Here is a 25935-nt window from a genome sequence, read left to right as displayed (position 1 = left end):
GGCTCCTGAGTCTTAAATTCCGTTTTATGATCAAGTTTAGTTTTTAAAACTGGTTGGTTCTCACAGATTGCGGGATGCAAAACTTGATCATAGAAAGTAACTTTGAAGGCCATTACTAGATATAAAACATTTTGTTTACATAAATGGTACAAAGCTATTGTTTGGAAAAAGGACCTTGATTTGGGTGTATGAAAATACTAAACAATAGTATAATATTTCAAGAGCATTATACACATTTCAATAAAAAATATCAGAAGAGATCAAATTATGAATACTTGGTATATAGATTAAAACAAGACCAAGAAGTTTTGTGTTATATTTATGAAAGTCATAAAAGTATTTGAAAGGTGTCCCAAAGGTCACATTTAACAATGTGTGCGAGTCCATTGAAGCAAATAATCTCATCCAGATAATCTCAGAAATGGTCAAAGTCACAAACACTCTCAAAGAAAACTGTTTATTATAAACAGAAGGCATCAAAAACAAAGCAACATCCATCCCTTATGTCCAAAATAAATCAAAAGTACATCTGAATAACTCTAACATGTACAAAATAATTGTTTAAACTCCTGAGAACTAAATATTAAAAAGAACACGGGAAGGAAAAAAGCATAACAAAATGTGAACATTTGAATGTTTTCAAGCCTCATATAAAAATATGTTTATTTCATAGACAAATATCTCCCAGCAAAATATTTACAAATAGTAATATGTACTGCAACTGGCCAACATGAACACTTGAAAGCGCTAAAAGCTTCAAATTTCCAGTGAGATCTCAACATTTTAGGTGCTTTCAAACTTTCAACAAGAATAAAAAAACTTTGAGAAAATGACAAACTCAAACAGCACTTGAGGAATACAAGAGAAGCATGTCTTCACTAAATAGTGACAGACGGATGGTTTTCATTCTGCCAAAGGCACTATGCTTGTAAATACATACTTTATACAAAAGTAAGCAAGAAGGAAACAAACACTTGTAGTCAATTTTTCCGTAACTCCATTATGTAAAGCACTAATAAAGTTACACGCATGAATCTGCAATGTATTAAAAACTAAACAAAAACTGTTCAACTCCAGCATATCATGTATGAGATAAGACTACATTTTTGTTAATTGCCCCAAATATTTTAAAGACAAGGAACTGAAATTTTTACTTGAACACTATATAGGAAGACGCAGCTGTGGAAACAACGCATTAGATTTATGAACAATGAATCAAAGCAACAGGCATGTTACACACGTCCGTCGTGGCCTATAGAGTAAAAAGAATCTCCCTTGCTTGCAAACAGATGCTTTGGACTTCTCCGAGATCTGGTGAAACGAGTGCCGTTTGCAGGAGGACAGAGAATATTAATTATAAAGTTAGATCATTGAGCAGATGCGAGCCAGACAGTTTATTCTGGGAAATCTGAAGCATTGGGAGTAGCAAGGGTGGAGAGTTGGAGTGAAATAAGAAATCAGCGTAAAATTAAAAGGGTTGCTCTAAATTGTCAGATGCCGCAAGGCTTCGGTGAAACCTCAGGGGCAGACCGTGGTTCTTTTGATCTGTCACAGCGGACGTCAACCGTCCCCTCACCCCACGACAGGTCTTCAATACAGCCACATTAAACCGCCCTTTCAGAAGCAGTCTGATTGCTCTCTAACTTAAACACTGGTGAAAAGCAGATTACTATGAGAAGGGTGTGTGTTGAAATGCGTCAAAATATAAAGCAGCTGGGTTAAAAATAAACCGTAGAGTAAACCATGCTGTATTTCTACTCATGTACATAAATAAACCGCAAACATGAATTTCTTACTCGGTATGTTTGTCTTGTTTTCCAGTACATATATTTAAGAGTTCTTAAAGGGATAGTTCACCCCAAACCGTTGGTCCCCTTTAGGCGCTTTCAGACCGGATAAGTTCAGGAACAAAGTGTTCGGCCAATCAGCGTTTGCTTACGTCGTGGTTCATTCCTATCCAGCAGGTTTAGATCCTGGCTTTTTTGGAAATAAGTCCCAAAAGGTTCTCCCAAACTAAAATTCCAAAAAAAAGCAGGTACTTCCAGCAAATCGTCCCGGAACTGTGAAATCGGTTCTGCGGTGCGAAAGCCCTAATTTACTTGCATTGATTTTGTGGCAATACAATGGAAGTCAATGGGGACCAGCAGTTTTTGGTTACCAACATTTTTCAAAATATCTTTAGTGTTTTGTATATAAAATGACAGGATTGTCTTCCTTTTAATCAAATACATAGTTTAGAAGCAGGTAAGATAAAATGTGTTGTTTTACTTAATTCAAAATTAATTAAGTTTTATGCTTAAAACGAGAGAAAATATCTGCCAAAGGGGAAAGAGAAATTAACTTAATTAAAAGGGAATAGTTTCTTTTTCTTACCCCACTGGCATTAAGCTCGCTTAATTGTTAAAGAATTGTTTTAAATGGATCTTGATTTAAGAATATTTACATTTTTGTTCTAAAAACCAAGATAAAAATATTGAGTAAGAAATTATTTTTGCAATCATGTTCTTAATTTGTTGTAGAAAAAGTCATTATGTATTTTTATGCTTACATTTTGTGTTTTCCAAGTACCAAATTTTGAGAATCTTTAGATAACATGATTAAAAACACAAAAATACTGATTAAGAAAATGATTTCTGCACCATGTATCCTATGCAAAAGGATTCCCTGCAGTCAAAACATAAGACTCTGACTATACGCCTTTCAAACTCATATTGACATGAAACTAAAGTGATCCATTGCTCCGATTACTGGAGAAGTCATATGCTGTAAATGTCAAGAAAAACAGCGAGAGAGGACAGGACCAAGAATATACTGCACCTGGTTTGAAAGCTAACAGTCATGTGCAATGCGGTAACTGGAACGGTTACTCACTGAGTGCAGCTTCATTTTGGCAGACTTATTTGTGTAAGTCCACCCTGTGATCATAAACCAAGTAAACCCCTCTCTTTACATCCTGAAGTCTGACAGAAATACATGCGACAAAATCATCCAAAACATACATGTATTTGCAGTAAATTACAGCCATTCGCTTCGTATTAAACGTGAGGATGAAATCGAAAAACCTGGAGCTCAGAGTATTACATTTTTCGTTCATAATGTACACCGAGTTAAATAATACTTTCTCCGTTCAATTTAAATAACCCATTGTCCAAAGTTCCTTGACCCCCTTGTTTTCAAACATACCACTCCCTGCGTGAAATCACAGAGCCGTCTACGTGCGACACGTAATCGCTGTCTGTGCCGTTATTGCAGCACTCGTCTTGCAGGTAGGGGGAGCCGTTGTGCAGAGGTGGCCCACTGGGGTTCACGTTGTGACTGTTGTGGTGGTCCGAGTAATACGTTTCCTCTCTCTGAAGGCTAAGATTGTCGCTCCAGCCCTCGATGTCTTTATGGTCACTGCCGTAATCAGGATAAATAATATCTCCGTCGATTTTGGGCTTTAGTTCTTGGCTGCCATTGCCCGAATCGTCTCCGTACACGTCCCGGAGCTCATGTGGTTCAAGCACATCCAACTGCGACTCTTTCTGGATGTCGGACGGGCCTATGTACTGCTTGGTGTAGTAGTTGCCTCGGAATGTTCGCCGCTGACGCATGTAGATGACTCCCGCCAGTGCCGTTAGCAACACCAAAACCAGGATCCCGCCGATGGCACCACCCACAACCGTACCCAGACTGCTGTGTGGTGTGGAAGCTTCACTTGGAAAGGTGAAATGGTCTTGTTGTTTGACAGGAGCTGTAATGGTTAAGCTGCTTTTGGGCAAGTTGGACTGGGTGGTGGGGATCGCAGTGGTTGGTGGTGGTTCTAGGGCAAACAGAAATATATGAGAAAACAGTTCATATGAAAGGACTTGAAATACGACCTATTTCCTATTTAAGAGGTATTAGGTATTCTGCTGTTAAATCCATAGGAAAGTCCAGCTGTCTTTGGGCTACCTGCATGACATACTTTGCATCATCAAGAGGGTTAACTATAGATGGTTTTAAACCAACAAGATAAACAAATCTTACTGCGCATGCGCACATTCGATACACATTGGCAAATAATAGAGTGCCTGCAGATTATTTCTGAAAACACGCAAAAGAAACTGGGAAGAAACTTGGCTAAACTTGCCTCTCCAATATTTAGAATTTAGACTGTGATACCAAGCTCAACCCCAACATGTTAATCTCTCATTTGGTTTCTTTAAATGCGACAAAACTACGGGACCCATTCAACCATTGTTTATTTAATACAAATATTATATACTAAAATAATAACATAAATTAATATTAACATTTAAATTAAATAGTCACATTATAAGACACTAGCCAGACCGATAAACAAACACAGACCGGAAGTCGGCGGCAATCCAGGTGCGCATGTCCGATGAAACGGTCTATACCAAGGCCTTAAACATCCTAAAATTCTGTTTTTTCTTTGCTCTAATACAAACTTTCCATACTCTCTGCCTTTTCTGTCAGAAATGTGAAGAATTTGCACACCATGTAACAAGCAGGGTCAAATAATACTCAAACCTTATCATCTTTTGTTGCTAAAAGAAGGGCTTAGGTGGCACCTTGTGTATGATGCACAAGAAGAGCTGACTGAATGGAAACTCCTCCAAGTTTGCTTCAAACTTATTTACGTCACTGCAGAAACCTCACAGGCCAAGTGTGGACATTTGGCACGTTCAACTCGCTCACTGTCAACAGTTTGGTATTTACGTGGAGATGCAGACCAACTCAAAGTGAAAACGAGATTAAAACGCAGCCAAACGTGCGTTTTTGTCAATGACCATGAAAATGTTGTGTAGTAATACACAAGTCATTTTTAACATGTTATGTTGTTGTACTTGTTGCAAACCTTTAACGCACTGTGGGTTTCCAGCTGGCGATAAGTTCAAACGCAAAAACTAATATGGAGCGTAACATAAAGTGTGTTTTATCCTTGGGTGGAGTGTCTCGTCTGCATGAAAGATCTTAAGATGTCAGGCCAAAGATACTACTGCAGGAAGTAATGAAAGAAAAAAGTCATTCTGCAGTTTGCCTTATAATTTTCATCCTGAGTCACCAATGTCATGTTAAAATAGCCGTGTTGAAATCAGAACATAATCTATCACCCAAACCTTTTCCCTTTAACTTCAACCCCCTATGAAGTAAAAACATCATCACAGGGATCCTCTGAGGTTACATACAACTTCTCACCTTTTATCAAGATGCGAACATCTTGAAAGCTCTGCCCAACATCGTTCTGAACTTCACACCTATATTGTCCAGAGTCGTTTTGCTCTAAAGGCCGAGTAAACATTAGGCTCCCATTAGATGTGTCCACACCTGCAGGCATTGGGGCGTCTAACCTGGAGGGTGACAAAAGACAGGATTCGGATCAGTTTAGGACACGTCAACAAGGTCATTTATTCTGCAGGCAACCACCCTGGAAAAAACATGTAGTTGCCATTGCTCCCTTTCTCATGGGAACATCAGTGATATATAGAGTTTCTGTAAGACTCCAGTATATAAAGCAGTGTCTACACTACACACTGGTGCTGAATATCAAAAGATTTTTAGCCTGGATACTTAAAGGGACAGTTCACCCTAAAATAAAAAATCTGTCATCATTTACTCATCCTCATGTCATTCCAAACCTGTTTGACTTTCTTTCTTCTGCAGAGCATAGAAGAAGATATTTTGAAGAATGTTGGTAACTGAATAACACTGACCCTTATTGACTTCCGTTATTTGGACATTTTCTAAAGTATCTTCTTTTGTGTTCCACAGATGAAAAAATCATACAGGTTTTGAACAACACAAGGGAAAATAAATGATGACATATTTTTATGATACTTTATATATAGAACGTACCGGTTTAACTTCTTCACCTAAATACTGTATACTGCAATGTAGGTGATTGTACAAACCTGGTCCAGAGGAAGACATGAGCAGGTGGGTTGGCAGAGGCTTTGCAGTCCAACTTTACATTTCGTTGTCCCACATACCACGCCTCCTGTAGGCCCACCACCACAACATCTGGACGAACTGCGACAAGATTTCAGAATTTCATTATAAGACTTCATAATTTCATGATTTTAAATAAATAAAACTGATTTATTTTATTTGAAAGCAGTACAAGTGTTTGAAGTGTATGTTTAAATGAAGTATTACATAATGTTTTGACATGGCAATTGTCACGTTGGACTAAAGTTCTTCCCAATACAACAGAATAGAAACAGCGAGGGGTAATGTGGTTGGCTAACCCAATTAAACAGAAACGCCGGGACACTAGGGCTGAGAAAATAAACCACATGCGAGAATCCAGGAGTGAAACAGAGAATGCTGAGATTCAACCCCACCGTTTATCTAATAACAACAAGATTGAATTCTTATCAGCATGCAGCATTCAACTAACTTGAACCAAACCACAGTATTCTTGAGAACTGATGACGTTCAGTGTCAGTGACGTACAATTTTTGGCAATTTACTTTAATTCTACTCACAAAAGAACCATTTGTTCTTGACAGAAGTAAGTCACACCCATGTGAGAACACAACAAATGAATATTTTACTCATCAAAAGTAGTTTTTAAAACAGTCTGGAAGGCGTTGTGTCATTTAATCGACTGCTAAAGCCTTCCCCTCCCAGTTGTGTTTCCTCTCCTGATGCTGTCCTTGCTGTGCTTGGATCAATATTTCATAAACCACCTCCATTAACCGTTCAAACAGACAGCGGCCAACAATTGAGGATGCCAATGGTTTGTGCGTGGAGGATTAGGACGTTAAATCGACTTCTAAATTGACATTTTACGAGTCTGAAAGTCGCAAAAGTGAGTTCCTGAATGACCTGTGCTCAAATAAACTAGAAACCACCAACTGCTGGCAGAGAGTCCATCTCCTATACTGTGAAATACTAAACGCATATCCCAAGGTCCCAGCAGTTAAGACCTTTACCTTTTTTTTACTTTACTTTTCTTACTTTTGGCCTCTATTGATAAATGACAGTGGATATGGAAGACCAAGACGGCAATAATAATAAATATATATATATATATATATATATATATATATATATAAGTAATTTATGAAAATAAAACTATTTTGAATATTACATATTACTTTTTCTTTAATAATTATTCGCTGTAAAATATAAACTACTTGATATTTTATTCTTTCAATATTTTCATATTTATTTTTATGCATTCAATTATTATTTTCAGACTTTTTGCCTCTATTGATAAAGGACAGTGAATATGGAGAACCATTGCTGCAATTATTGAAAGTAAAGAAAATGTAATCATAAATAAAAAATGAAATAAATGAATCAGATTTTTTTTACTTAAAGTGAAGGAAGTTTGATAAAACAATGACAGAACTAAACCTTACAAAAAATTATTTAATCGCTAATATCCACATTTGTACTCACACAGTATGTTGAGCTGATATGGTATGCGGAATTCTGTGGATAGGGCCGGGTGACGGACGATGCAGCTGAGGGCACTGCCGAAGCCCTCACGGGTGGGAGCCCAGATGAAATGAGCTAAAGTGGTGGTGGTGCCATCGGTCTCCTCGTGCGTCATGACATCTGTCTGGCCATCCAAGTCTGTCATCCAGAGGACCTCCGACGCCGGGCGACCCCGTTCAGCTGTGCAGGTGGCCACTAGAGTTTCACCATCTCCAGCCAGCAGAGACAAAGAGCCGGGAGACACATAGACTTTGGGCTCCACTGAAGAAACCAAGACAGAAGAAACCGAATTGAACAGAGAAATAAGCAGGTCTGAAGATCTTGAGGAATTATAAATTAGAAAATGAGTTATTGATACAGAATGTACAAGATGATATCACTCAACAGGATAAATAAACGATCTTTTAAAAGCAGAGAGTGGGAAAAGAGGTCTAAGTACACTCAGGAAACAGGAGATGTGATCGATTACCCGAACCCACATATTCACATTAAAAATGAATGATGGCAACAATGTGAAATGAGTCTGAGTGCTGAGGCAGAAGAACTACAAGCACCCACAGAGAGTCAGAACAGTGGTACATTAGTGAGAGACTCCACATGGCTGAAGCAAAGACACATTATATATGACAGTTCAATAAATCATTTTGAAATGTCAACTTTACTGCAATAATTTGTTCTACTGCCCACAGCAACAAAAGCCGCACCGATTGAATTAAAACAAGAGAGTCCATTTTAACCATTGTTCTCATTTCTGAAATGACATTAACTGTGACTGAACCACATCTGCATTACATTGTGTTTAGGTTTAACAGAAAAGCATCTTATTATTATTTATGTATGATAAAACAGTTCTTTGTGGTTCTCAAATCTGAAAGCCGCTTGTATCACCCTTCCACTAAACTAAGCCGGATTTATGAAACTGAAAGTAAAACACACAAATTTTGCAACCCATTTTATAGTAGTTTACAGCACTCAGGAATGGTTTAAAAATCACAGCGTGGGACGCAAGGGTCTCGAGATGCGACTTGCGTGACAAAAATTGTGAAAAAGTGCCGTGTCTCACTAATAACTTCACTGAAGCTATACAGCGCATTTAAAAGATGTGACGGTTTGGAATTAGTAACGGATCATTGTTTAACTGCTTGTCTGGAATTTGTGGTGGAAGAAAGTAGTTCTCCTGTTCCGTGACAAACCAGAGGGTTATAAAGACACTTTCTGATTAATCTACATACTTGTGGCGTTGAACTGTTGTATAAATGCAATATCGCTCTTGTAGTCGTGTTATACGTCTCTATATCGGAATGATATGATTGCCTACTCTGGCCTAAACACAGCCATGCTGATATAGAGCACTATCACACTCCTACTTGAACAATATTGCATTAGTATGTGGGTATATACAAACATTTATTTTGTAATCGATTAATCGCGATTAATCAATTTGACAGCACTAATATATTCAATATATATCTCAGTAAGCATTTTAGAGGCTTATAATGTGTCACATTTAAACTTAAGTTATATTTTGAAACTAACACATTTATATATGTATATATATATATATTAACTTTTCTATATAAGAAAATCTCTTCTATATATGCATCTTGTCTATAAACCCACAACTCTCTCTGTCATGGACTGGAACAGCTGCGCTCCTGCCTCTAAGAAACTCTTTCACCATGTGTGACAGGAACGTCAACTTAATTCCTAACACAAGGCCGTCTGCTGCACACACCTGTTCCGCTCCGTTTTCATGCCGATCTTGTATACGACAAATCTAAATAACCCCCGGGACCCCTAAAGCTAAATATAGCCTCGCAAAAGCAGCGCAGTGGGGAACCACAGTGCATCACTGAGCGATGACATTCAACTGCCAAGATCCGACCCTCCCAGAATTCATCTAACCTGAACCCTGTGCCATCTGCATCTCGCTGACTCAGGGCCTACAGGGGCATCTTGGCAACTCATTCACACTCAACCCTCCAGATACAAGATATAATGGCGAGCGTGTTCATTCGATAGTGTGGGGGGGTGCAGGGGGGCAAGGTACAGATTTTTTTCATTAGGGAGTGGAGGAATTAGGGATGGGTTACTGTCTCCCGCAAGATCTCAGACGTCAAACGTTTCCCGCTGTGGGTCACAGAGCAGGGCTGTCATTAGAGGGAAGTGATGAAGGGGCTCGCTAAATGTATCTTTACACTGCTAAGCGTATAGGGGGGGCTAAGTTGTCCCAGGACCATTAATGAAATTAAGAGCCCTGCTCCAGACTATATCAACACACAACTCTGAATGTAACTATAATGGTCATTATGTTAAAAAGGAAAGGAGGGAATTTTGGTTACGAATCGCATAGTTGGGCTTGCGTGCCACCTCTGATGTTTTTTATTGTTAAATTCACATGGTCATTGAGAATTCCTGCAATGATGCATCATTGTTAAATTTACTGGAAAAGGGGTGGCGGCTTCAAGCTTGTGTGCAAAAAGCACACAAATTCAACCCAGCTGATTGGCCAGTGAGGCCAGTAAGTAAATTTCTCCCTGTGGTGTGAAAATGCCACACAAAAATAAGGCTTTCCTGTAATAGGAATGACATTTCTATGTGAATCAAGTAAAGTTTGACTTCTGGTCCAGTGCTGCTTTCGCCTTACTGTCACACAGGTTAAACAATAAAGGGAAAACTTGCTTCTGTCTTGTTTTGCAGGGACGCAGGAAGTAAACAATAAGGAAGGAACAAAACATCACACAACATAAAAAAACAAGGAATCCATTATCATACCAGCGTATGATAAATATCTCTGTAACTGCCTGACACTTTATTTCAAAATCAGAACAGGGCCTCTGTAAAGGTTTCCACATATTTCTATAATTACAATCTAAAAAATAAGCCGTTTCAGCACATGTCCTGCTAAATCATAACTTCCCTGAAATTTTGGTTCCCTGAAGATTTTTAGAACACAATTAGTCACCTAAAATATTTCGCATACTTAGAAATAAATGTAACTAATCTTATAATTATTGCAGCTTTTAGCTTTATATAAAATGTGAAACTTTATCAATAAGCACAATGTGGTTGCCAGGGCATTTCTATGCAGTTCTATGCAGGTTTTCTGAGTGGTTGTTAGGTGCCTGCCCCCTCGTTCCACCTATCCAAGTATTTTGTGGATTAATCGCATCCAGAATAAAAGTTTGTTTTTACGGCGCATAATATATGTATGTGCGTGTGCTTATTTATTTAGTATTTATATACACCTTAAAAATATAAAATGCAAACACAATTATCCTTAATGAGATTAATAGCGATTAATCAAGTGACAGCCCTAAATTATATCAAAACATTTAATCAAATGTTATATATAATTTTAAGTTTGTGTTTGCATAATATATGTCTGTGTATTAATACACAGAAACATTCACATACATGTATATGTATTAATGAAATATTTACATGTGTTTATTTATACTTACCCATAATTTAAATGACATATAAATGTTTTACTTTTTATATTTTTCTTAAATATATATAAATGAATACAAAATTAATTTGCACAGTGCACATGCATATATTAGGAAAAAACAAACTTTTATTAATCGTTTGACAGCCCTAATGTAATTCAAATTATATAATCTAAACATATACAGTACATGTACAGTATGTCTTTATAAACAAAAAAATAAATATGCACTGTGCATATATTATGTAAATCATTGAACAGCCCTAATTTACAATATTTTATTTACTTGAATATGTGTCAGGCTCCAATTCAATGTTATGTAATGCCCATGGTGTCATCTACATTGATGTTTCCTAAAGAGTAACTGTTGATACGATTACAGTATATAAGTCAAGCTGTTCTGTAGCTCTGCTGATAAAGCATTATGTTTGCAGGACACACAAGCTGATCAAATGCACTGTGTGTCTCTTTGGATAAAAGCATCTGCCAAAAGCATGAATGAAAAAATGTTGATATTGAACCCACCCATAATGTCCACTTTCGTAGAGGCCTGCATGTTTCCAAGTTGGAAGGTCACCACTTTGCATGTGTACGTCCCAATGTCTGCAAAGCCCACACCCTCAAGGATGATGGACACATCATGCACTGAAGGCTTGAGGAAGTGCACCCGATTGCTGTAATTGTCAGCTATGGAGATCCCGTACTGTGGGTTGAAGACGGCCAAAGTGAAAGTGCCAGAGGGCAGCTTGCGCTCCCAGGAACTCTGCGTCAGGCTGAGATTGGTGCTCACTCTCACCTTACAGGTCAATGTGACGTTCTTTCCCAGTACAGCGGTCACATGCTCTGGAACCAGGACCTCATTGGCCCACACACCTGGAGACACACAACGACACAGGAAATGAATGAACAGATTTAGCAATATCAGATTTTCACTACATGATTATCATGGCCTTTGTTCTTCCCTGCCATACTAAAGAACATCTCACAAAAAATCCTGCTACATGATATTGTGAATCCGTTCCAGCTTGTGAGCCTAAACTGGTTCCATCTGTGTCTTTCTGCTGACATAACCTCCATCAGAGGAAGCCTTGAAAGGTCATAACTAAAGTACAGTAGTGGGAGATCTAGTAATGGAGATAATGAGGGCTTGTGTTTCCCCAGCCATAATTACACCTCACGCAGGAGGCCTCGCTTCTGGACTGCAGCAAGCTGGCAGCGCTCTGCCACACAGCCCGTGCCTCACATTCCTAATGAGATCCATACAGACCCCCGCGTCACGCTGCGGGACGCCCTGACCGTCCTCTCTGTTAAGCGTCTAAGCACCTTGTCTAATAAAAGCTGCTGGAACGGGATGAAAACAACAACGCAATTTTTGTTTAACAGGCTTCTTTAATCTGCGTCTTTGCCCTTTGCATGTTTATTTGAACATGCTGGAGTTATTTGCTGAGACATGATTTTTTGGTGAGCTGGCGGTTACAGTTACAATAGAAGAGCCTGATTAAAAAAAGATGGTATGAAGGTGGAGATAGGCTTGGTGATGAGTCAAAAATCAAACAGGGACCCCAACACAGTTTTCTGTTCTTTGTTGATGTATTTCCTGTCGAAACTGGAAGTTTAGATGAGACACATCAGTCACATCAAAGGGATGAATCATCCCTGTTTTTATTCTCGTAACGTCATTAATTGTTTGTCGCAGGTGATATCAAGGTGAGGAATGTTCACTCAACAATTTGTGTATTTCAGGACGAGTCATCAATATTTTGGGTCCATTTTTCCCAACAAAGGCTGTATCTTTGTGCATGAATGAAGTAAAATTATATCTCATGAATAAGCACGGACCCATGTGAATTAATTTTATTATGAAAACAAGAAGAAAAGAAGAAAATTAAGAGGCAATTTTAAATCAGTTTCAGTTTTTCTGAATTTGTGTTTAGGTAAAACGATCATTTTTGTTTCATATTGTGAACTACTAACAATATTTCTCTCAAATTGAAATAAAAATATTTACAAATAAATTCATAAAAATGAATTTATTTGTAGAAAATGAAAACTGGAGAAACAGGTCAAAATAACAGAAATGTGTTAAAAAGGTTAATTTATTTTTCTCAAAAACTGCAAAGAAAACAAGTTCATAAGACAAAAGGAATATTTGTACATGTACTTAGTAAAAATTTGTTTTGTAAATTTGTTGTTTCCATGTGACATCAGTCTATATATCTAGAAATGCTGAATGAATGAAAATTGAGTCTCTTAATTTTTTTCGCGGCTGTATTTACAGAAAAAGGCAATTCAAAAAATAAAGAAAACTATCAAAAGAAGTATTTTTGTATCATGAGTTAGTTTCTGTATTATATGTTTTCCACACTTTGGGTACACTTATATATTTTATTAACATAAAAAAATATGTATTCTGTAGCTTTTAAAGTCTCCTGCAGGAAATCATGGTGTTCTAAAAGCAAAACAAAAGAACACGTTTCCATGAAGATGACTGGAAACACAGAAAAATTATAGGTTATAGAAAAAGAGTTGTGCAAAACACATTCTGAAGAAACACTATAGAGTCAAAACTAAAACTCTCCTCAGTCATTTAAGCCCACAAACGGCTCAGCTTCAAATGGAAAAACAGTTAATGGGGGCACTACGCTTCCCTCTCCTCAATGACAGCAGTACAAATAACTGCGCTAAGAACTATTAATACCATCAAAATGCTCCAAAGGTAAAACCCCTTCTATTTCAAATGCATAGTCTGGGTATACGAGACCATATCGTAAAAAGTGGCTCTATGGAGGGAATAAATAGTGGCTGATATTTTGAAACTTTGGCAGCCGCAGAATGGTGGTGAACCTCTGCTATTATATCATGGCTGTATGGGTGCAGGCCTTCCCTGTGACTGTTCCCCTGCCCACCCTGTAATTGCAAGAATACACACACACACACACACACACACACACAAAGAGGCAACGAAGGAGGGTGTGCGTCAGAGAGAAAGAGGACTTCACTGCAATCTGGCTGACTTCTGGAATATCAAATATGCTGAGACCAGAGGATCACCATTACGACGCAGACTGAAAAGATTGTTAAAGAGTCATTAATGTCAATCAGAGTCTATGGTTTATAAGCTTATGCATGAGACCAATGGGATTGCTATGCCGAATTCAAGGGGCTAGGCTAAATATAACCTAGTAAACCAGACTTGTGACTATTGGCTTAAAGACTGGTGCAAATGGTGCATAATGATATGATTTCGACATACGTAGACATTGACAGCCTATACATATATAGTCTGATATAAAATAGGGATTTTCTATGTCTCTGACTCAGACTAGCATTGCGGTTCCTGACAACAACCCCTGCATGATAGTTTGCTCTTTTGGAGCAGATTTTTTCACTCTTTTACCTTGGGACTCAACACTGCATAGTGCAGATTTCTCCCGGCTCAACAAGACTCGAGTTACAAGACTTTTTGCAATGTATGATCTCTTCAATTGAGCCTTAACATTCTGTAGACTTTAAACTGGTACGTTTTGTTTTCTCAGTCGATTTGTGCATGTGATCGACGCATATCAACTCTGTTCTGTCAAGGTCTCTTAAACTGAGCACAGTCGCATGCAACCGCTCCAGTGACACGAAATTAGACTTCATTTGTCTCAATGGACAACATGTTACACTGTCTAAATCAGTCCCTATCTTCTAGTGCACTGCGTATCATTCATTATGTAGGACACAATAATTGTGTGAATTGTTTTGAGGCGCCGCTTCAGCAGATTTCGTTGTGAAACGGGGCGGGACTCTTCGGATTCAAAATTGCATTTGATTTGGACAAGAAATTTGATGATAGGTTGAAGCGTAGCATGACGTCATGAAATTTCTAGATTTTTTGAGCGCACATGCAAAACTCTACCTGCGTCCGAAACTACTTCCTTTTACACTGTATAGTTGGCAAAAATAAGTATGAGTCATGAGTACGTCCGAAACCTCAGTATGCAAAAATAGTAGGCGAGATATAACCGGACGGTCTACTGCTTCCGTAATCTTTTAACGGTCCATAGGTAGATACTTATTCAAATTCAGTACGTAATGTCACAGTATGCGATTTTGGACGCAGGTTGTCAATTCTGAATGCTTTTATCTTCTTAATGTGCTAATTTTGTCAGCGCTTTGGAGCATATCAATTTATGTCCTGATTTAAATAAAAGATCAAATATATTTTTTAATTCCTGGGTCTTTAAAAAAATCCTTATGGGTAAATTTTTCGAAATTGAGATTTGCACATAATCTGAAAGCTGAATAAACAAGCTTTCTATTGATGAATTTGTTAAAATAGGACAATATCTGTCTGATATACAAGCTTTTAAAATTCAGGAATCTGAGAGAGCAAAAATATCTAAATAATGAGAAAATTGCCTTTGAAGTTGTTAATCAGGGGCACTGTAGCAGGCCATCCACTCACAAAAATATATTTTACAAAATATCTTCATGAAACATGATCTTTATTAATATCCTAATGATTTTGGCATAAAAGAAAAATCGATCATTTTGACCCAAACTATGTATTTTTGTCTTTTACTAGGTTACTAGGTCACAAGGTTTTGTGATCCAGGGTCACATATAAGAACATTTTGCATACGCAGAGATGTGTTCATATCAAACTTCAAATAATTTTTATCTTTAAACAACTAATTTAATAATAGAATAAATAAAATAAATGTAACATTTAAATACCATTGTTGTGTTTAATAATGCAAGTTTCTAACTGTTAATAAATCAACAACTGTTTCTGCTTCTACAAAAATAACACGTATCAAGTCACTTCAAGGATTGATTTTCTACCAACACTGGTAATTAACCTGGTTATAATGAGCATCTTCATGAGAATGGAGCTTAGAGTTGCGCCCAACTTACAACAACTCTTCAAACCATGCAAACTTCAGATGTAAGCTTACGTTTGATGTTGTGATACCACAGCAAAACTCAGGTGAGGACAAGAGGGATTTAGAGTTTTTACAGGATGTATGAATTGCCAACATACTGTAAGTCCTGCTCTCTCATTAAATCAGCACTATCCACATGAAACAAAAGCTCTTGGCGGATCATTTGACCTCTGAAATCAGAAGTGTGAATTTAATTATTTTAGTTCTAACAAGCACTGTATTGAAATCTCTCTTATTGTGGAAAATAAATGCAGAAAAGAATAAAAAAATATCTACATGTTAAATCAGAACTTAACTGAATCGTTACTGACATTTTCCTCTTTAGCTGTGTTATTTTTGCTGTAATATATAGAGAACGCTTAGTAAATCTCACAATTGGTATTGGAATTAATGTAATTTCATTGACTAACTAAGGTAATACAATGGCAATCCTGTTACCTTATCATCAAACAAAGCCTTTCAATGCAAGAACATACGGACAGTTATTTATGTTTACGGTCGCCCTGTGCGTGTTTGTTATGTTTAGGGCAGCACAAACACACCCTGTGCTGTCTCCACTTCTCTGCGGTCTGAGCCATAAGAACAGCTGGCACCTGTCTGTAAGCCAAACCCTCCGCTGACCTCCCAACCTGTCCGTCACATACGCACACACATTCTACAAACACAACGGTGCCCATCGGGAAGATGGCGAACACAGGCTGACAAAAAAAATCTGTCAGCAATCGGCTGTTACAACAGACTGCAGAAACCTATACACGTGCGGGTTGAAATGCATGGTATGCTATGCCACACATTCATACAATGAATAGGCCTATATTAAAAGTAATAGTTCACCCCCCCAAAAAAATACTCATTCTCTTGTCATTTCAAATATGCATGGCTTTCTTTTTCTGAGGAACACAAAAGAAGATATTTTGAAGATTTCGACCAAGAGCGGCACCCATTCACTTAATTGTATGATAACCGTCGTTCTGCGGTTACCTACAGTACATTCTTCAAAATATCTTCATTTGTATTCTGGTTTGAAATGACAAGAAGGTGAGTGAATGATAACAGAATTTTGGGATAAACTATCCCTTTAAACAACAGCCTTATAGACATTTACATTTTCCATTTATTCATTTAGCAGATGCTTTTATCCAAAGCGACTTACAGATGTGGTAAACAATACAAGCAATTGGGACAGCATAAGGACAACAAAAAGTGCAATCAAAAAGACTGGTCTCATATAACTTACACAGTATACAGAGCTAAGTTAGAAGGTTCTTATTTTTTTGAAAGAGTAGAGAAGAAATACAAGTCAGAACTGATGTGTTTTCAGACGATTCTTAAAGATGGCTACAGAATCTGTAGATCTTGTAGCAGCGGGCAGATCATTCCACATCAGTGGACCGATCCAGAGAAGGTTTTTTACCTTTTTGGGACGGCACCACAAGACGTCATTCATTTGCAGAGAGCCAGAGATCTGGCGGCAGGTACATACATCTGCATTAGCGTGTGAAGATACGGGGGTGCTGAACCAGTGGTGGTCTTGTAAAGCCAGGAGTCTTTATTTTGATGAAAGCGACTATGTAACGTAATGAATGATAGAGTTCCATTATAAGAGAATTATTATTATTTTCTTGTTTCTATGAACGCATTTTCTGCTGTAATCAACAACAGATGTTTTCCACACATGCTGTGAACAGACCTTAAACTTTATTCAACCCATGATATTTCTTTATGTAGTTCCAATTTTTAACTTAATTTATTTTACATAATGTGCAGAAAATGTATGAGTCTACGGTCCCTTTTCATAGAAACGAACAGATGGTCTCCGCCTCAGAAATCTGACTCGCGGCCAGAGAAACAAACTGGTGTTCATTGCGTTTGCTGTAAACGTGTACTCACAACTTGAGAAATAATGACAAAACCCAGGTCTGAAACAAAGCACTTTCATCTGCCATTTAGATTGTTGAAAGGTAAGAAATAAGAACATAAACATTTAATCCTGTGGATGCAATTACAGCCATTCCTTCATGAGCATGTAAACTTTCCTCGAGGATATCCTATTATAATCAGGACGCTTTAATCATGACCTCAACCCAGGCATGGCTCAACAATATGTTAAACTTCAAGAAAACATGCAAATCCCGGCCAAAGTTGCCTGAGAGGAAGCGCAGCTCTACCAATCAGATTTCAAGAACTTCAATAGGAAATGAAAGGCATGGTGTGACTGCATCGAATAATACAAAACAAAAAATTGGCAAAGGTAATGAGGAACAAATCGCAAGGTCGCCCGCACGGAACACAAAGATGAGTGAAGAACAAAAAGGAAACGAGGGGAAACAATTCAGAAATGAATTAATGAAAGAGATATGTTCACTCTTTGAAGCGTTCCCCATGTTTGTTTTTCTTTCTCTTGACATCACTAACTACAACAAGATGTTCGCCTCGTCCAACTGTATATCCGAGTCCTCCGTTGCGCATTCCCCGCTCATCCAATGAGCCAAACGCCCCAGCGTGAACTGAGATCTGGACCTGACCTCACATCTTAACTTCATTTTGTTGTGGTGAGACTCGTCCCAGAGCCCCTGGTCTTTCTATCAGGTCACTGGGAGGAGAGAACAAACTGATATATTCACCATTTTTAGATGAAAAAAAGCAGGAAACAACTGCCGTTTCAAAAGGCCTAACTCGTCACTTGCACGCAATAGCACACTTGGATCGGAGCTGTTTTTAAAGGCTCAATGATGTGGCAGGATGAGACCAGTGACGGGATTTAGTTAAACACTGTGTTAATATCATAATGGCAGTGTACATGTGATGAAAGGCAAAAGAAGTGCACTTTAAAATATATAAGAAAACACAGTGACAGAGCCTCAGCAGACAGCAAAAAAATTATTTTTCTGCCATTTTGTAACTATTTTATACAAATTTAATGAACATGTTTTGGTACAATCTGCTCCAGTGGTGTTGTGGTTAGGGTTGGGGCTTCATTATGTTTTCCAATAATCTTATTTTTTTTACCACAAAAGAGTATCTCAGAGATGATTGCTGTATCCAAAATCGCCTACTTCCATACTTTATAATAATAAAATGAGTATGAGTCATGAATATGTCCGAAACCTCAGTATCCCAAAAATAGTAGGCAAGAAATACCAGGATGGTCTACTACTTTCGCCGAGATTCGTAAGTGTGGATCTTTTCCTATCCCATGATGCAACGGGAGCTGAGCAACAGTCAAATTTCAAAAGTAAATCAAATAAATAAAGCGCAAGACTTTAAGGCGGACGTCCGTTTTAAATGTAAGTAATGAATTATTTGTGCGTGCATGCGGGTCACATGATCATAAAACATGCCGGACACAGTATGTATTATTTATATAGTTTATTTTATTTTTCTTACGTTTTTGGTGATTTGCAAAGAAACCGCTTTCTCAATATCTTCCTCTTGTACTATTTTGTTATTTGTTGATTGTTTTAGAAAGTAAACACAAGTGATAACTTCTTTTGGCGGAGACGTTAGCATATAAATCTCACAAATAATACAACATGGACACAAATATCTAAAAACATGGATGGAGATTCGTTCACTGAATAATTACTTACTAGGGAACACGTTTTAAAAAAGTTTGAAAAAGTTGGTTTTGACATTAAAGCGGGCGTAACACATGTTTTTTTTTTGCTAATCTCATATTAATCTTGAGTACCTATGGAGAAGTATTGCATATGTTGTATCTTCAAGGAGTATTTAGTTTGATCACACTTAAAAAAGATAGATACAGCTGTACGATGACTCCACAGCGGGTTCAAACAACCAAGCATTTTGGGTTAAAACAACCAAACATAGGTTATACAACCCAATGGATTAGGTTTCTCCTTTTTGACCTTCGCTGGGTTTTAACAACTCAGCATGTTAGCCATTTAACCCAGACCAGGGTACCCATTTACTTTACACGCTGCCAAAAGAGGAAGTGAAAATAGAGTTATCATAGTTCATGACCCCTGACAGGAGCAGACTGCAGGACCATAGCACATTTTAGTGCAGGGACATTTTGGCAGTACCCTGTTCAAGTGTAACAGATTATTGCATTGGAATCCAAAAAGGAGATCTTAAATATTCAATTTTGCAGTTGTTTGCCCCAAAGAAAACTCTCTGTTCCCTGATTCAATATCTTAGTGAGCGAAACTACTAATAAAACGAGAACATTGAGGACATTGACCTTGTGTAGAAAACTAAATGATGAGATGCTGTAAAATAATAATAACCTCAATCCATTGAACCAACAATGCACTATTGAGCTAGTCAAACTATGTTCTTGTAATCTATAATCTAGGTGACACAACTCAAGAGTTCGAGAACATTTTGCTTTTTGCTTCTGTTATAAAACAGACGTACACCCTTGATTGTATGAATTAAGGTTTTCAATAGCTAATTGACTGAGTTTATTTACATTTGCCTGGATATGTTAATCAGCTTTTGTCAGCCGTGACATATTTGAAAGCAGATATCTTTACTTCCACGAAAACAATAAAACATCTGTGAAGTAATTAGCAAATCCAAATAAACATTCTGCCTGTCATGGTACGAGAACGTTTCCTTCTTCCAAGGAAACGCTTCCTCCAGCTATTTTCTCACCCATCAAATCTGATTAAACACCAGCTCTTAAAGGGACAGCGCGATCAATAACGTTAGTGTTTAGGTGTCACCGTACCCGCCCCTTCACACCCAAGTCAACAGCCAAAAAACCAAACTAAAGAACCTTTCCCGAGACTCGTTAGTCCGCGATGAACACAAGCAACGCTCCACTTATCATCCCGACTTCTTGACATCTTTTGAAACCGAACAAAGGACGCTTTCCATGAGCGGCTATTAACTGAGAAGCAGGGGGTCGCGGGTTTACAATGCGAGGGTAAATTGCTTATTGGTGGTGGAAAATTCTTGTGTTATTCACCCTTGTGTGTGAATGAAGAGTTGGTAATTTAGAAGCTGGTGACAGATGTTAGAAAAACGGCTAATGCTTGGTTCACAATGAGGCTAAATTCACACTGCAAACTGCGCAAAGTGTTCGATTGTACTTTTTTGGGGAGAGAGACAGTTCACTACATGATTATCGTGGCCAAAAGTATTCAAAATAACAGTATTATTGCATTCACAATTGAAATGTTCCTAATAAAAATAGTCAAAAATGTTTTTTATTTGGTTATTTTTTGTTTTCTCTTTTTGGTCAATGAATCACACTCAAAATTTTAGTATAGCAAGAGTTTGGGACCATTGTTGCTCTTAAAGGGACAGTTCACCCAAAAATATAAATTCTCGAGTTGTTTCAAATCTGTATATAAATCTTTATTCTGATGAACACAGAGGAAGATATTTGGAAGAATGCTTGTAACCAAACTGTTCTTGGCCTCCATAGACTACCATAGTAGGAAAAATTGTGCCTCCTTTCCTAAATTCTTTAAAATATCTTCTTTTGTGATCATCAGGACAAAGAAATGTATATATTGATTTGGAACAACTTGAGGGTGAGTACATGAAAACAGGGTTTTCATTTATGGGTTTCTTTAATACATCATTTAAACCAGGGGCTGAATTATTTAGTTATTTTCTGTTTCATTCATATAATTTAACCGCTTCATGTGTTAATAATGAATATTGTAAACAAATTTGTTTTAAACAACAACAAAAAACGTTGTCCATACAGTCTAATTCAACTTCCTGTTTAAGGTCATAAGAAAAATGGATCGGTGTTACATTTGGCCCACATTCAACTGAGGTGTGGATAAATAGGCTTCTGTTCTGAACTGCTAACAACAATTTGACATCTTCCTGGCCTGCAAGACTTCCTTGGGAAGTTTCTATGAAGCTCTTATTCTCTAGCTGTATGGATTACTTCCTTAGATTGTTATGTTGTTATGGAGATGGATCCTCATTTGAAATCCTAGCTAGAAACTCATTTTAAATGCACTACATTAAGCTGTTTTTCTGGACCGCTGACTGAAATGTGTTTTTTAGAACGAGGCGAATAAGTAAGAATGTGAGCTGTTAATGGAGCTTCACAGATCAGCACGCTATCGAAGAACACGAGGGCTGGGTTTATGACATCCTTCCCATACTCACCGAGAACTGTTTTCCTTCACTTCACAGTTTCGGTGTTAATGCAAACACAATAACTGTAAGAAGAGCTCAATGACAGGGCTATTCAAACAAAGCGTGAGTGTTTGCTTGCATTCGTCCGATAACAGATACAGGATGGTTTACGCAACATCGATGCCTTTAAATTTCCTCCAAGATTCACCAGTTTCAAACGAGGTGCCAGTATATGGAAGAATGTGATGTTGTGGCCTGGTCCTCTCAAGGTTTACAAGGTGTTGCCAGCTGAGAAACAAGATACTCAAGATGTCACAAAAGACACAGCAAACAAACAAGAATAAGAAAGCAATGCAGTGGTTTGGTCAACATGGAGCACAATAGGATTAGTTTACTCTCTCCTCACTCTGTTTTTTCCTCACACTGTCCGCAAAATGGAAGACTGGGGTGTCGATCGGTATTGATGCCCAATACCACCCACATTGAGGGCTTTGTCTTTTGGTTTGTTTGTCAGTCAAATAGGCTGAATTTAATAGGTTTTCCACCTGTGGGACAACATTGCCACAGGTGGGTGAGATTTTACCAGAGGCGGCATTGCGCACCTCTTAGATAAGCCACGACCAACAATACTTGTAGGTATAAATGTATGATGAGTTAATGGTACAGGCTCACCCAAAAATGAAATTTCTGTCATCATTTACTCGCTTATGTCATGTAAACCTGACTTTCTTACTTTCACAAGAACACACACATTTTTTTGAAGAATGTTGGTAACCAAACAACAGCGGTAGAGATTTGCTTGTATGGACACTAAACAAATGGAAGTCAATGGGTACCAAACCATTTTTTTAAATATCTTCTTTTGTGTTCTGCAGAAGTCATTCAGGTTTCAAAGGACAAGAGGGTGAGTAAATGATGAAAGAATTTTCACTTTTAGGTAAACTATCCCTTTAAGTCACACTCTGAAAATCGACCTATAAAAACTTTTGGCAAAACATCAGACAGGTCAACAGGAAATCTTCATTAATGCTACTGCTGAGTAATCATCAGAAGTTCCAGTACGCAACTGTTGTGTCATACACAAGTGTAAAGCCATGAACTAGTGTTCTTTAAGGGTTTGGTGCCGTCAGATTAACAACAGAAATACAATGCAGCAAATTCACAAGACCTCACACACTCCTTTCCCGTCTCTGTAATTACATCATACATCAACATCTGAAGAGAACGCAGGGGAACTCTGTGAACTTGGACCTCATCAACATCACAGTACCGGGACTGCTCTCCTGCACGGTATCGCTTGTTAAAACCTTCCACACCGACTAACAATTACAAAGACAGCAGGGAAGACCATTGCACATAAAATATCCTCTTTGTTCAGATGCCCAGACAGAGGGATCTTTGAGGAGCTTTGAAAAAAGATAGATTCGCTTTTGTAATGGGCAAATGCATCACTGAGACCTAGGAGACAGATCAGATAAGACGTTGGAAAATCCAAATATGATGCATGCATGTGTCATGATGGGCAATGTGATGTCGGAAATATCGGTGGACATACACAACAATCGTACCATAAATGTATGGAATTAATCAAATTAAACAAATTCATGAGCCCTTTCCCACTGGGATTGAAAGATACCGGGGCGTGACTCCATAGCTGTTTAATTGCACGCCTAAACGGCAATCGAAACAAGAAAAAGCACTTTTGCAAGGCATAACACTCTTTAATAGAGATAGACCTCCAGTTACAAAGCCTCTAATTATCACATTTTCCAGGATGGAAGACGTTCACAGCGAAACGCTTCTCTGCGGTCATGGTTTGTGCCCCTCCGTGCTGGCTCAGCTCACAATAAAGTCTAATAGTCATTTCCTGATGGACCTCCTTCAAAAGAATCTTTTAATGTGATTGGCAGATTTCAGCCTGCGGTTGTGTAGGCTAAGTGAGATTAAAATCGAGAACAAAAATGGCCTGGATGATGATGCAGCACACATTTTTTTTTAATAAAGACTCAGTCTGCATTCTATTATTGAGCTGAGAAATGAGTCTATGCATTGGTCACCGCTTTGTAGTGATTTGCAGCTGGCTAACATGAAAAACTGTGTAAAGTCAGCTAAGCAATGACACAGGCTAACCTACATTTTTGTAACGCATTACTCGCGTGAGGCTGCTGAGCTTGCAAAGCTCTCACCTTGCTCTAATTTGCCCAATCAGGGAGACATTTTCTGACTGTATTTTCATAACATTACAGTACATCTGTTTCATTATACAGCAGCGAGACTTTCGCAGACACCCTGTGTGGCTCCTCCTACGGCCCAGGATTAGCCCATTTGTCCTCTGCAGATGTGACTGCACCAATATGACATTAGACCGTCTATACAGTATAAAGGACCATATGCAACCACTTAACATGAAAAAATGTCCACTGCATCGCTGCTGACATAAATGTTCTTCATTGGACGTAAACAGCTGATTTTACCGCCCTCTATGACATGGACGTGGGTTTTATGATACAGTTAACTGTGCAGGACAAACATTCAACCAAGCAACTAAACATTGCTGGCTAAATTTAATCTGTCCCTCTGTCATTGTGCCAAGCTATATAGAACTTAATGTTATAAAATGTAAACATTTATGAGATACTTAGCATCCATTGACAATGTCAGATTTTGTAATTTATAAGGAGAACAATTCAGATCCCCTTGAATTACTCAACACACGGGAAAACTCAACACATCAATCCAAATTCTCACCAAACTCAATTCAGTCACTTTGGTTAACAGTTAATCGTACATTAATCTTTGCCGTACGAATTTCTCCTGTTGGACCCACACAAAATTAGCATCAGCCTGTCAAAACTAACTACCAGTGCTTTATGTGCAGTTAAAGTTCGCTCCATCTATTTCCACCCTTCGCATTGGTCTACAAAAGACATGATTATAGTCATTCAGTTTAACAGACCACTTCCTCTTGCAGTATTTTTCTTAGGGCGCAGACGTGGAGTTTCTCCCATTTGAACCTAATATTTAAGGAAACAGAAGTGAACAGTGTCACTGGCAGACTGCCCTAAAACAGGTCAATACCTCCAGACTCTGCGGCTGCAGCGCTTTCCTCCGGAGAGCTCAAAATATGCACTTGCCTATTATGCCTAAACACACCCAACATTTCACATGTTCTTCATTCACGCAAGCATTTTACAACTGTTTATTCTGCTTCACAAGTTCAGTGATTCACAGCACTATACATGAGACAGCGGACTGAAACTTTTTGAAGTATAACTTGTGCAAAAAGTTGTGTTACCATAATGGAATATATTGTTGACAATAAAGAAAGTTGCTTGGTTTGCAATGCAGAAAAAATAAACGTTTGTCTAAATGGTGGAGCAACTGCTGTGTGTATTGCAAGATGCAAATATTTCACATGCACATATTCAGTGAATGATGCTCAAAAAGAGATATGTGTCTACCATACAAATAAACCTTTTTTCACCAAAATAATCGCCATTTTTGTTAATTAAACAACTTAAACCAACTAAAATAACAAAAACCATGGTTACAACTTTGCTATAATAAAACCATAATTTTCAAAGGGTTAGACTGGTGATCGTAAACCAAGGTGAGCATCTTAAGGATTAAAAGATTGCTGTAAATACCAAATCGAATAAAATATATAATAGTAGTTAATTCTCAAACTTGATCCGCTAACGGAGCATCGTTTCATGTATAGGCTACACGGGGGAACGTGACATCACGAGCATTTCATCTCACGCGCACTAGGTAAACTTTCAACGCAACTTGCATGTTAACTTCAAGTCCAGTTCATGAACACCAGCGTCTCCATCCCGCAACAGTACCCACCGGTGTAGACGCAAAACAGAAGTCCGAAGAAAGGTAGAAGTCCGCGGGAAACGGTGCTATTCCCAAAGATGTCCCGTACTTCCTCTGCCATGATTCAGTCCGCAGTCTCAGCGCTCTCAGAGTTCCTTCTAGTTGAATCAACGCGGCGTCTGATGCACAGCGGCGCGGACCGCGGTACCACGCGAGGGCGGGACC

The 25935-nt window shown here is 38.2% G+C and overlaps 1 protein-coding gene across 2 annotated transcripts; it reads right to left on the bottom strand.

The window, feature by feature from the left end:
* Positions 1–441: 441 nt before the first annotated feature.
* Positions 442–25935, bottom strand: nectin3a (nectin cell adhesion molecule 3a). 2 transcript variants are annotated; one of them, XM_056756550.1, is made up of 7 exons: positions 25741–25935; positions 11682–11758; positions 11411–11588; positions 7396–7695; positions 5898–6015; positions 5185–5336; positions 442–3802 (listed from the first exon to the last, which is right to left on the bottom strand). In XM_056756550.1, the coding sequence occupies exons 1-7, from the start codon at positions 25829–25831 to the stop codon at positions 3174–3176; spliced, it is 1545 nt and encodes a 514-aa protein (XP_056612528.1). In that variant the 5' UTR covers positions 25832–25935; the 3' UTR covers positions 442–3173. The 2 variants fall into 2 exon arrangements, with proteins under 2 accessions (XP_056612528.1, XP_056612527.1); XM_056756549.1 differs by having other exon boundaries at positions 11411–11758.

The sequence above is a fragment of the Triplophysa dalaica genome, chromosome 9, assembly GCF_015846415.1.
Source record: "Triplophysa dalaica isolate WHDGS20190420 chromosome 9, ASM1584641v1, whole genome shotgun sequence".
In the NCBI taxonomy this organism is placed as follows: domain Eukaryota; kingdom Metazoa; phylum Chordata; class Actinopteri; order Cypriniformes; family Nemacheilidae; genus Triplophysa; species Triplophysa dalaica.
This window is presented reverse-complemented; position numbering and strand designations above follow the sequence as displayed.